Here is a 12,635-nt window from a genome sequence, read left to right as displayed (position 1 = left end):
TGTCCATCGGTGCCAGATTACATTTATAGGGTAATGTTCATTGAATAACGACACAAAGCTGGTGAGTGAGTCTCTCCAAAACGTTCCTGGATATCCCGATATAAACAGTGAGTCTCTCCAAAACGTTCCTGGATATCACTATATAAACAGCGAGTCTCTCCAAAACGTTCCTGGATATCCCGATATAAACAGCGAGTCTCTCCAAAACGTTCCTGGATATCCCGATATAAACAGTGAGTCTCTCCAAAACGTTCCTGGATATCCCGATGTAAACAGTGAGTCTCTCCAAAACGTTCCTGGATATCCCGATATAAACAGTGAGTCTCTCCAAAACGTTCCTGGATATCCCGATATAAACAGCGAGTCTCTCCAAAACGTTCCTGGATATCCCGATATAAACAGCGAGTCTCTCCAAAACGTTCCTGGATATCCCGATATAAACAGCGGGTCTCTCCAAAACGTTCCTGGATATCCCGATATAAACAGCGAGTCTCTCCAAAACGTTCCTGGATATCCCGATATAAACAGCGAGTCTCTCCAAAACGTTCCTGGATATCCCGATATAAACAGCGAGTCTCTCCAAAACGTTCCTGGATATCCCGATATAAACAGCGAGTCTCTCCAAAACGTTCCTGGATATCCCGATATAAACAGCGAGTCTCTCCAAAACGTTCCTGGATATCCCGATATAAACAGCGAGTCTCTCCAAAACGTTCCTGGATATCCCGATATAAACAGCGAGTCTCTCCAAACGTTCCTGGATATCCCGATATAAACAGTGAGTCTCTCCAAAACGTTCCTGGATATCCCGATATAAACAGTGAGTCTCTCCAAAACGTTCCGGGATATCCCGATATAAACAGTGAGTCTCTCCAAAACGTTCCTGGATATCCCGATATAAACAGTGAGTCTCTCCAAAACGTTCCTGGGATATCCCGATATAAACAGTGAGTCTCTCCAAAACGTTCCTGGATATCCCGATATAAACAGTGAGTCTCTCCAAAACGTTCCTGGATATCCCGATATAAACAGTGAGTCTCTCCAAAACGTTCCTGGATATCCCGATATAAACAGTGAGTCTCTCCAAAACGTTCCTGGATATCCCGATATAAACAGTGAGTCTCTCCAAAACGTTCCTGGATATCCCGATATAAACAGTGAGTCTCTCCAAAACGTTCCTGGATATCCCGATATAAACAGTGAGTCTCTCCAAAACGTTCCTGGATATCCCGATATAAACAGTGAGTCTCTCCAAAACGTTCCTGGATATCCCGATATAAACAGTGAGTCTCTCCAAAACGTTCCTGGATATCCCGATATAAACAGTGAGTCTCTCCAAAACGTTCCTGGGATATCCCGATATAAACAGTGAGTCTCTCCAAAACGTTCCTGGATATCCCGATAAACAGTGAGTCTCTCCAAAACGTTCCTGGGATATCCCGATATAAACAGTGAGTCTCTCCAAAACGTTCCTGGGATATCCCGATATAAACAGTGAGTCTCTCCAAAACGTTCCTGGATATCCCGATATAAACAGTGAGTCTCTCCAAAACGTTCCTGGATATCCCGATATAAACAGTGAGTCTCTCCAAAACGTTCCTGGATATCCCGATATAAACAGTGAGTCTCTCCAAAACGTTCCTGGATATCCCGATATAAACAGTGAATCTCTCCAAAACGTTCCTGGGATATCCCGATATAAACAGTGAGTCTCTCCAAAACGTTCCTGGATATCCCGATATAAACAGTGAGTCTCTCCAAAACGTTCCTGGATATCCCGATGTAAACAGTGAGTCTTTCCAAAACGTTCCTGGATATCCCGATATAAACAGTGGGTCTCTCCAAAACGTTCCTGGATATCCCGATATAAACAGTGAGTCTTTCCAAAACGTTCCTGGATATCCCGATATAAACAGTGAGTCTCTCCAAAACGTTCCTGGGATATCCTGATATAAACAGTGAGTCTCTCCAAAACGTTCCTGGATATCCTGATATAAACAGTGAGTCTCTCCAAAACGTTCCTGGATATCCCGATATAAACATGGCAGCAGTTCTGAACCATCCACACAGTTAACACCTTGGTAAACACTTCACTTCCACATCAGAATTACGACACAGCCAGATGTCCAGACAGACGCCATCTTTAACCATTTCTAATGCGTCCATTAAGATGGAGGATCAAAGAGGAAGGAACCACACCAATCAGCGAGAAGGAAATAACAACGACATGGAGGCATGAAGGGCTCCCGAGTGGGGCAGTGGTCTAAGACCATGCAATCTCAGTGCAAGAGGCGTCACTACAGACACCCTGGTTCGAATCCAGGCTGCATCACATCCGGCCGTGATTGGGAGTCCCATAGGGCGGCACACAATTGGCCCAGCGTCGTCCGGGTTTGGGCGGGGTAGGCCGTCATTGTAAATAAGGAATTTGTTCTTAACTGACTTGCCTAGTTAAATAAAGGTTAAAAATAAATGGAGTGAGTGAACACCATTATGGTTTCCTCTCAAACGGCACCATATTCCCCATATAGTGAACTACTTTTGACCAAAGCCCTATCGCACCATATTCCCCATATAGTGAACTACTTTTGACCAAAGCCCTATCGCACCATATTCCCCATATAGTGAACTACTTTTGACCAAAGCCCTATCGCACCATATTCCCCATATAGTGAACTACTTTTGACCAAAGCCCTATCGCACCATATTCCCCATATAGTGAACTACTTTTGACCAAAGCCCTATCGCACCATATTCCCCATATAGTGAACTACTTTTGACCAAAGCCCTATCGCACCATATTCCCCATATAGTGAACTACTTTTGACCAAAGCCCTATGGCACCATATTCCCTATATAGTGAACTACTTTAGACCAGAGCCCTATGGAACCCTACTCCCTATACAGTGCACTACTTTAGACCAGAGCCCTATGGCACCCTATTCCCTATATAGTGCACTACTTTAGACCAGAGCCCTATGGCACCATATTCCCTATATAGTGAACTACTTTAGACCAGAGCCCTATGGAACCCTACTCCCAATACAGTGCACTACTTTAGACCAGAGCCCTATGGCACCATATTCCCTATATAGTGAACTACTTTAGACCAGAGCCCTATAGAACCATATTCCCCATATAGTGAACTAATTTAGACCAGAGCCCTATGGCACCAAATTCCCTATATAGTGAACTACTTTTGACCAGAGCCCAGAGTCGTAGACATGAAAAGTAGTTCACTATAAAGGAAATAGGGTGCCATAGGGCTCTGGTCTAAAGTAGTGCACTATGTAGGGAATAGGGAGCCATAGGGCTCTGGTCTAAAGTAGTGCACTATATAGGGAATAGGGTTCCATAGGGCTCTGGTCTAAAGTAGTGCACTGTATAGGGAGTAGGGTTCCATAGGGCTCTGGTCAAAAGTAGTGCACTGTATAGGGAATAGGGTGCCATAGGGCTCTGGTCTAAAGTAGTGCACTATAATAGGGAATAGGGAGCCATAGGGCTCTGGTCTAAAGTAGTGCACTACATAGGGAATAGGGTGCCATAGGGCTCTGGTCTAAAGTAGTGCACTATATAGGGAGCCATAGGGCTCTGGTCTAAAGTAGTACACTATATAGGGAGCCATAGGGCTCTGGTCTAAAGTAGTGCACTACACAGGGAATAGGGTGCCATAGGGCTCTGGTCTAAAGTAGTGCACTATATAGGGAGCCATAGGGTTCTGGTCTAAAGTAGTACACTATATAGGGAGCCATAGGGCTCTGGTCTAAAGTAGTGCACTATATAGGGAGCCATAGGGCTCTGGTCTAAAGTAGTGCACTATATAGGGAATAGGGTGCCATAGGGCTCTGGTCTAAAGTAGTGCACTACATAGGGAATAGGGAGCCATAGGGCTCTGGTCTAAAGTAGTGCACTACACAGGGAATAGGGAGCCATTTGGGAAGCGGTCTACAGCTGGCTGTTAATGACGGGCCTTGAAGAGTCTGGCAGGACATACCCTTTCAGCCAGAACGGAAACACAGATCCATTAAGCTACATCACAGAACCAAAATAACAAATGAAAACATTCAAGGCCTTTATCCCTCTCTCCCCACACAGTTCTACAACCCCGCTCTGCTCCCCACACAGTTCTACAACCTAACTAGGCCCGAAGCAACCAGAACCCATTGCTCTAACAAGGCCCTGAAGCAACCAGAACCCATTGCTCTAACAAGGCCCTGAAGCAACCAGAACCCATTGCTCTAACAAGGCCCTGAAGCAACCAGAACCCATTGCTCTAACAAGGCCCTGAAGCAACCAGAACCCATTGCTCTAACAAGGCCCTGAAGCAACCAGAACCCATTGCTCTAACAAGGCCCTGAAGCAACCAGATCCCATTGCTCTAACAAGCCCTGAAGCAACCAGAACCCATTGCTCTAACAAGCCCTGAAGCAACCAGAACCCATTGCTACAACAAGCCCTGAAGCAACCAGATCCCATTGCTCTAACAAGGCCCGAAGCAACCAGAACCCATTGCTCTAACAAGGCCCTGAAGCAACCAGAACCCATTGCTCTAACAAGTCCTGAAGCAACCAGAACCCATTGCTCTAACAAGCCCTGAAGCAACCAGATCCCATTGCTCTAACAAGGCCCGAAGCAACCAGAACCCATTGCTCTAACAAGCCCTGAAGCAACCAGAACCCATTGCTCTAACAAGGCCCTGAAGCAACCAGAACCCATTGCTCTAACAAGCCCTGAAGCAACCAGAACCCATTGCTCTAACAAGGCCCTGAAGCAACCAGAACCCATTGCTCTAACAAGCCCCTGAAGCAACCAGATCCCATTGCTCTAACAAGGCCCGAAGCAACCAGAACCCATTGCTCTAACAAGGCCTGATGCAACCAGAACCAATTTCTCTAACAAGCCCTGAAGCAACCAGAACCCATTGCTCTAACAAGCCCTGAAGCAACCAGAACCCATTGCTCTAACAAGGCCCGAAGCAACCAGAACCCATTGCTCTAACAAGGCCCGAAGCAACCAGATCCCATTGCGCTAACAAGGCCCTGAAGCAACCAGAACCCATTGCTCTAACAAGGCCCGAAGCAACCAGAACCCATTGCTCTAACAAGCCCTGAAGCAACCAGAACCTATTGCTCTAACAAGCCCTGAAGCAACCAGAACCTATTGCTCTAACAAGGCCCTGAAGCAACCAGAACCCATTGCTCTAACAAGCCCTGAAGCAACCAGAACCCATTGCTCTAACAAGGCCCTGAACAAAGTGATATTGTAAATAAATGATTTCTTACAAGGCCTTCACAAAACGTCCTCTGTTCCTTACTGAACAACTGTTGGTGATTGAGGTCTATAGTGACATGCCAGGTACAGTGGTCAGAACTAAGGGGAGTCCATCATAGCCTGAATACATTACATTGACAACCAACAGTAAGCCTAAGGGCCAGGATTCAAACCAACACAGATTAGCCAACACAGTGTGATGCTCATGTATTTTCATGTGTTTGTATCCTGGCCCAAAGACACACCTTCCTTTGGACTTTAGGGATGAGAGATCAGAGCCTTACGTTTTCATAGAGGGCTTGTAGAGTCTCCAGGTCCACCACAGTATTGTCCAGGTTCAGGATGGCTGGAAGAGACAAAACACAGTTAGTGGTTATTGAGGATGGCTGAAAGGGACAGAAGAGAGAAGACAGATTATGGATATCGAGAATGGCTGGAAGGCACAGAAGACAGATAGTGGTTATCAAGGATGGCTGGAAGAGACAGAAGACAGATAGTGGTTATCAAGAATGGCTGGAAGGGACAGAAGACAGTGAGTGGTTAATATAGATACACAGTTGAAGGCGGAAGTTTATATGAACTTAGGTTGGAGTCATTAAAACTCGCTTTTCAACCATTCCACACATTTCTTGTTAACAAACTCTAGTTCTGGCAAGTCGGTTAGGACATCTACTTTGTGCATGACAAGTCATTTTTCCAACAATTGTCTTGGAAAATTCCAGAAAAATGATGTCATGGCTTTAGAAGCTTCTGATAGGCTAATTGACATAATTTGAGTAAATTGGAGGTGTACCTGTGGATGTATTTCAAGGCATACCTTAAAACTCAGTGCCTCTTCGCATGACATCATGGGAAAATCTAAATAAATTAGTCAAATTACAGACGTCCACAAGTCTGGTTCATCCTTGGGAGCAATTTCCAAACGCCAAAAGGTACCATGTTCATCTGTACAAGCAATGGTACGCAAGTATAAACACAATGGAACCACACAGCCGTCATACCGCTCAGGAAGGAGACACGTTCTGTCTCCTAGAGATGAACCTAAATTGGTGCGAAAAGTGCATATCAATCCCAGAACAACAGCAATGGACCTTGTGAAGATGCTGGAGGAAACAGGTACAAAAGTATCTATATCCACAGTAAAAGGAGTCCTATATCGACATAACCTGAAAGGCCGCTCAGCAGGGAAGAAGACACTGCTCTAAAACTGCCATAAAAAAAGCCAGACTATGCTTTGCACATGGGGACAAAGATCATACCTTTTGGAGAAATGTCCTCTGGTCTAATGAAACAAAAATAGAACTGTTTGGCCATAATGACCATCGTTATGTTTTGCGTAAAAAGGGGGACGCTTGGAAGCTGAAGAACACCATCCCAACCGTGAAGCACGGGGGTGGCAGCATCATGTTGTGGGGGTGCTTTGCTGCAGGAGGGACTGGTACACTTCACAAAATAGATGGCATCATGAGGGAGGAAAATTATGTGGACATATTGAAGCAACATCTCAAGACATCAGTCAGGAAGTTAAAGCTTGGTCGCAAATGGGTCTTCCAAATGGTCAATGACCCCAAGCATACTTCCAAAGTTGTGGCAAAATGGCTTAAGGACAACAAAATCAAGGTATTGGAGTGGCCATCACAAATCCCTGACCTCAAGCCTATAGAACATTTGTGGGCAGAACTGAAGAAGCGTGTGCGAGCAAGGAGGCCTACAAACCTGACCAGCTCTGTCAGGAGGAATGGGCCAAAATTCACCCAACTTATTGTGGAAGGCTGCCTGAAACATTTGACCCAAGTCAAACAATTTAAAGGCAATGCTACCAAATACTAATTGAGTGTATATAAACTCCTGAACCACTGGGAATGTGATGAAAGAAATAAAAGCTGAAATATTTATTATTATTATCTATTATTCTGACATTTCACATTCTTAAAATAAAGTGGTGATCCTAACTGACCTAAGACAGGGAATCTTTACTAGGATTAAATGTCAGGAATTGTGAAAAACTGAGTTTAAATGTATTTGGCTAATGTGAATGTAAACTTCCGACTTCAACTGTGTGTGTGTGAGAGATATGTATGCATGCATGTATGTATGTATGTATGTGTGTTTATAAACATCATTGGTTATGACCATAGACATCTACACTGAGCGTACACATCCTGAGGAACAGTTTCCTAATATTGAGTTGCACCCCCATCAGAACCACCTCCATTCATCGGGTCATGGACTCTACAAGGTGTCGAAAGCGTTCCACAGGGGATGCTGGACCATGTTGACTCCAATGCTTCCCACAGTTGTGTCAAGTTGGCTGGATGTCTTTTGGGTGGTGGACCATTCTTGATACACACGGGGGAAATTGTTGAGCGTGAAAAACCCAGCAGAGTTGCAGTTCTTGCCACACTCAAACCGATGCGTCTGGAAACTAAAACCATACCCCGTTCAAAGGCACTTAAATCTTTGTCTTGCCCATTCACCCTCTGCCCACTGGTCATAAGGTTACAGACTGGAGGCTGGTGGGGGCTGGTAATGAGGGAGGGGGGGACACTTTGACCTTACTACAGCCCTCGTCTGACAGGAGAGATGGGGTCAAAACAAGTGTTGGAGCCAACAAGACTTAAACGTTCCTGCATATCTCTGCGAGACCGAGGCGCAGTGACGCAAGACGCCAAGAAGACGCCAGAGCAGCGAGATCAGGTGCAGGCTGGGAGCTGACACCCTGAGAGCTGTGAGAACTTGGAGAGAGAGGAGGGGGGGGGGGGGAAGTCGGTAACACCGACACCAAATAAGGTCATTCCTGACACGGCCTGGACACAGGGGAGCACGGCTCTGCTCATAATAAAACAGCTGAATTAATCCCAACTCCACAACCTTGAAACGGGGTCAAATCCACCGTGGTGCAAAGCTTCACAGCTTTAGAGCAGATTTGGGCATTTCTTTCGTTTTCCCCAATTCCCACAGAGTTCAGTCCCACCCACAAGCGTCTAAAAGGTCCCCAGCCCCCCCCCCCCCCCAAGCCTGACACCACTAAGAAGCTTAATGGGGGTGTGATGAGGGTGGGGGGGGGGGGGGGGGCAATTAACTACATTTGGCTGCATGGCAAAAATCCCTCCTCCACATCGGGACTGGCTGTCAAGGAGAGACTGGCTGTCTGCTCGGCTAACTAGCACCTCTGACACCAATTCAGCTCAACCGCCTTTTTAAGGAGGGGAAATTATCAAGCCAATTTTCCAGACAACCTTTTGAAGGAAAATCTATTATCTTAATATATACTGTAAGTGTCTCCGACCACCAACGATAATAAAACTCAAACAAGGTACATAATATCCTCTTCATTAGATCTATGTAGATGAGAACGTGTTCTCAACTGGCATACCTGGTTAAATACAGGTGAAATAAAACATTTAAAATGTAGACAAAATAGTTTTATTAATAAAAAGCTGTTAATTGTCCAGTCAGTGTCTACTAGACCTATCCTCAGCCCTCTCTGAGCAGCAGTAGTCTCTACTAGACCTATCCTCAGCCCCCTCTGAGCAGCAGTAGTCTCTAGTAGACCTATCCTCAGCCCTCTGAGCAGCAGTAGTCTCTAGTCAGTGTCTAGTAGACCTATCCTCAGCCCTCTCTGAGCAGCAGTAGTCTCTACTAGACCTATCCTCAGCCCTCTCTGAGCAGCAGTAGTCTCTAGTCAGTGTCTAGTAGACCTATCCTCAGCCCTCTCTGAGCAGCAGTAGTCTCTAGTCAGCGTCTACTAGACCTATCCTCAGCCCTCTGAGCAGTAGTAGTCTCTAGTCAGTGTCTAGTAGACCTATCCTCAGCCCTCTCTGAGCAGCAGTAGTCTCTAGTAGACCTATCCTCAGCCCTCTCTGAGCAGCAGTAGACTCTAGTCAGTGTCTACTAGACCTATCCTCAGCCCTCTCTGAGCAGCAGTAGTCTCTAGTCAGTGTCTAGTAGACCTATCCTCAGCCCTCTGAGCAGTAGTAGTCTCTAGTCAGTGTCTACTAGACCTATCCTCAGCCCTCTCTGAGCAGCAGTAGTCTCTAGTCAGTCTCTAGTAGACCTATCCTCAGCCCTCTGAGCAGCAGTAGTCTCCAGTCAGTGTCTACTAGACCTATCCTCAGCCCTCTGAGCAGCAGTAGTCTCTAGTCAGTGTCTAGTAGACCTATCCTCAGCCCTCTGAGCAGCAGTAGTCTCTACTAGACCTATCCTCAGCCCTCTCTGAACAGCAGTAGTCTCTAGTAGACCTATCCTCAGCCCTCTCTGAGCAGCAGTAGTCTCTACTAGACCTATCCTCAGCCCTCTCTGAGCAGCAGTAGTCTCTACTAGACCTATCCTCAGCCCTCTCTGAACAGCAGTTGTCTCTAGTAGACCTATCCTCAGCCCTCTCTGAGCAGCAGTAGTCTCTACTAGACCTATCCTCAGCCCTCTGAGCAGCAGTAGTCTCTAGTCAGTGTTTACTAGACCTATCCTCAGCCCTCTCTGAGCAGCAGTAGTCTCTACTAGACCTATCCTCAGCCCTCTCTGAACAGCAGTAGTCTCTAGTAGACCTATCCTCAGCCCTCTCTGAGCAGCAGTAGTCTCTAGTAGACCTATCCTCAGCCCTCTCTGAGCAGCAGTAGTCTCTACTAGACCTATCCTCAGCCCTCTGAGCAGCAGTAGTCTCTAGTCAGTGTTTACTAGACCTATCCTCAGCCCTCTCTGAGCAGCAGTAGTCTCTAGTCAGTGTCTAGTAGACCTATCCTCAGCCCTCTCTGAGCAGCAGTAGTCTCTAGTCAGTGTTTACTAGACCTATCCTCAGCCCTCTCTGAGCAGCAGTAGTCTCTACTAGACCTATCCTCAGCCCTCTCTGAGCAGCAGTAGTCTCTAGTCAGTGTCTACTAGACCTATCCTCAGCCCTCTCTGAGCAGCAGTAGTCTCTAGTCAGTGTCTACTAGACCTATCCTCAGCCCTCTCTGAGCAGCAGTAGTCTCTACTAGACCTATCCTCAGCCCTCTCTGAGCAGCAGTAGTCTCTACTAGACCTATCCTCAGCCCTCTCTGAGCAGCAGTAGTCTCTACTAGACCTATCCTCAGCCCTCTCTGAGCAGCAGTAGTCTCTACTAGACCTATCCTCAGCCCTCTCTGAGCAGCAGTAGTCTCTACTAGACCTATCCTCAGCCCTCTCTGAACAGCAGTAGTCTCTAGTCAGTGTCTACTAGACCTATCCTCAGCCCTCTCTGAGCAGCAGTAGTCTCTGGTCAGTGTCTAGTAGACCTATCCTCAGCCCTCTGAGCAGCAGTAGTCTCTAGTCAGTGTCTACTAGACATATCCTCAGCCCTCTCTGAGCAGCAGTAGTCTCTAGTAGACCTATCCTCAGCCCTCTGAGCAGCAGTAGTCTCTAGTCAGTGTCTACTAGACCTATCCTCAGCCCTCTGAGCAGCAGCAGTCTCTAGTCAGTGTCTACTAGACCTATCCTCAGCCCTCTCTGAGAAGCAGTAGTCTCTAGTCAGTGTCTATTAGACCTATCCTCAGCCCTCTCTGAGCAGCAGTAGTCTAGTCAGTGTCTAGTAGACCTATCCTCAGCCCTCTCTGAGCAGCAGTAGTCTAGTCAGTGTCTACTAGACCTATCCTCAGCCCTCTCTGAGAAGCAGTAGTCTTTAGTCAGTGTCTATTAGACCTATCCTCAGCCCTCTCTGAGCAGCAGTAGTCTCTAGTCAGTGTCTACTAGACATATCCTCAGCCCTCTCTGAGCAGCAGTAGTCTCTAGTCAGTGTCTACTAGACCTATCCTCAGCCCTCTCTGAGCAGCAGTAGTCTCTGGTCAGTGTCTAGTAGTCCTATCCTCAGCCCTCTGAGCAGCAGTAGTCTCTAGTCAGTGTCTACTAGACCTATCCTCAGCCCTCTGAGCAGCAGTAGTCTCTAGTCAGTGTCTACTAGACCTATCCTCAGCCCTCTCTGAGCAGCAGTAGTCTCTAGTCAGTGTCTACTAGACCTATCCTCAGCCCTCTCTGAGCAGCAGTAGTCTCTACTAGACCTATCCTCAGCCCTCTCTGAGCAGCAGTAGTCTCTACTAGACCTATCCTCAGCCCTCTCTGAACAGCAGTAGTCTCTTGTCAGTGTCTACTAGACCTATCCTCAGCCCTCTCTGAGCAGCAGTAGTCTCTGGTCAGTGTCTAGTAGACCTATCCTCAGCCCTCTGAGCAGCAGTAGTCTCTAGTCAGTGTCTACTAGACCTATCCTCAGCCCTCTCTGAGCAGCAGTAGTCTCTAGTCAGTGTCTACTAGACCTATCCTCAGCCCTCTCTGAGAAGCAGTAGTCAATGGTCAGTGTCTAGTAGACCTATCCTCAGCCCTCTGAGCAGCAGTAGTCTCTAGTCAGTGTCTACTAGACCTATCCTCAGCCCTCTCTGAGCAGCAGTAGTCTCTAGTCAGTGTCTACTAGACCTATCCTCAGCCCTCTCTGAGCAGCAGTAGTCTCTAGTCAGCGTCTACTAGACCTATCCTCAGCCCTCTGAGCAGCAGTAGTCTCTAGCAGACCTATCCTCAGCCCTCTCTGAACAGCAGTAGTCTCTAGTCAGTGTCTACTAGACTTATCCTCAGCCCTCTCTGAGCAGCAGTAGTCTCTAGTCAGTGTCTAGTAGACCTATCCTCAGCCCTCTGAGCAGCAATAGTCTCTAGTCAGTGTCTACTAGACCTATCCTCAGCCCTCTCTGAGCAGCAGTAGTCTCTAGTCAGTGTCTACTAGACCTATCCTCAGCCCTCTGAGCAGCAGTAGTCTCTAGTCAGTGTCTACTAGACCTATCCTCAGCCCTCTCTGAGCAGCAGTAGTCTCTAGTAGACCTATCCTCAGCCCTCTCTGAGCAGCAGTAGTCTCTAGTCAGTGTCTAGTAGACCTATCCTCAGCCCTCTCTGAGCAGCAGTAGTCTCTAGTCAGTGTCTATTAGACCTATCCTCAGCCCTCTCTGAGCAGCAGTAGTCTCTAGTCAGTGTCTAGTAGACCTATCCTCAGCCCTCTCTGAGAAGCAGTAGTCTCTAGTCAGTGTCTATTAGACCTATCCTCAGCCCTCTCTGAGCAGCAGTAGTCTAGTCAGTGTCTAGTAGACCTATCCTCAGCCCTCTCTGAGCAGCAGTAGTCTCTAGTAGACCTATTCTCAGCCCTCTGAGCAGCAGTAGTCTCTAGTAGACCTATCCTCAGCCCTCTGAGCAGCAGTAGTCTGGTCAGTGTCTATTAGACCTATCCTCAGCCCTCTGAGCAGCAGTAGTCTCTAGTCAGCGTCTACTAGACCTATCCTCAGCCCTCTGAGCAGTAGTAGTCTCTAGTCAGTGTCTACTAGACATATCCTCAGCCCTCTCTGAGCAGCAGTAGTCTCTTGTCAGTGTCTATTAGACCT

At 47.1% G+C, this 12,635-nt stretch overlaps 1 protein-coding gene across 3 annotated transcripts in view; it reads right to left on the bottom strand.

Moving 5' to 3' along the window:
- Positions 1-12,635, bottom strand: part of LOC129842185 (formin-2-like) — a 448,967-nt gene that overhangs the window by 62,364 nt on the left and 373,968 nt on the right. For all 3 annotated transcript variants that reach the window (XM_055910617.1, XM_055910615.1, XM_055910616.1), the window contains one exon: positions 5,556-5,617. In XM_055910617.1, coding sequence (XP_055766592.1) covers positions 5,556-5,617 — 62 coding nt within the window. The remainder of the gene's footprint in view (positions 1-5,555; positions 5,618-12,635) is intronic.

The sequence above is a fragment of the Salvelinus fontinalis genome, unplaced genomic scaffold (assembly GCF_029448725.1).
Source record: "Salvelinus fontinalis isolate EN_2023a unplaced genomic scaffold, ASM2944872v1 scaffold_0022, whole genome shotgun sequence".
In the NCBI taxonomy this organism is placed as follows: domain Eukaryota; kingdom Metazoa; phylum Chordata; class Actinopteri; order Salmoniformes; family Salmonidae; genus Salvelinus; species Salvelinus fontinalis.
The sequence above is the reverse complement of the archived record's forward strand: the minus strand, read 5'-3'. Positions and strand labels throughout refer to the sequence as shown.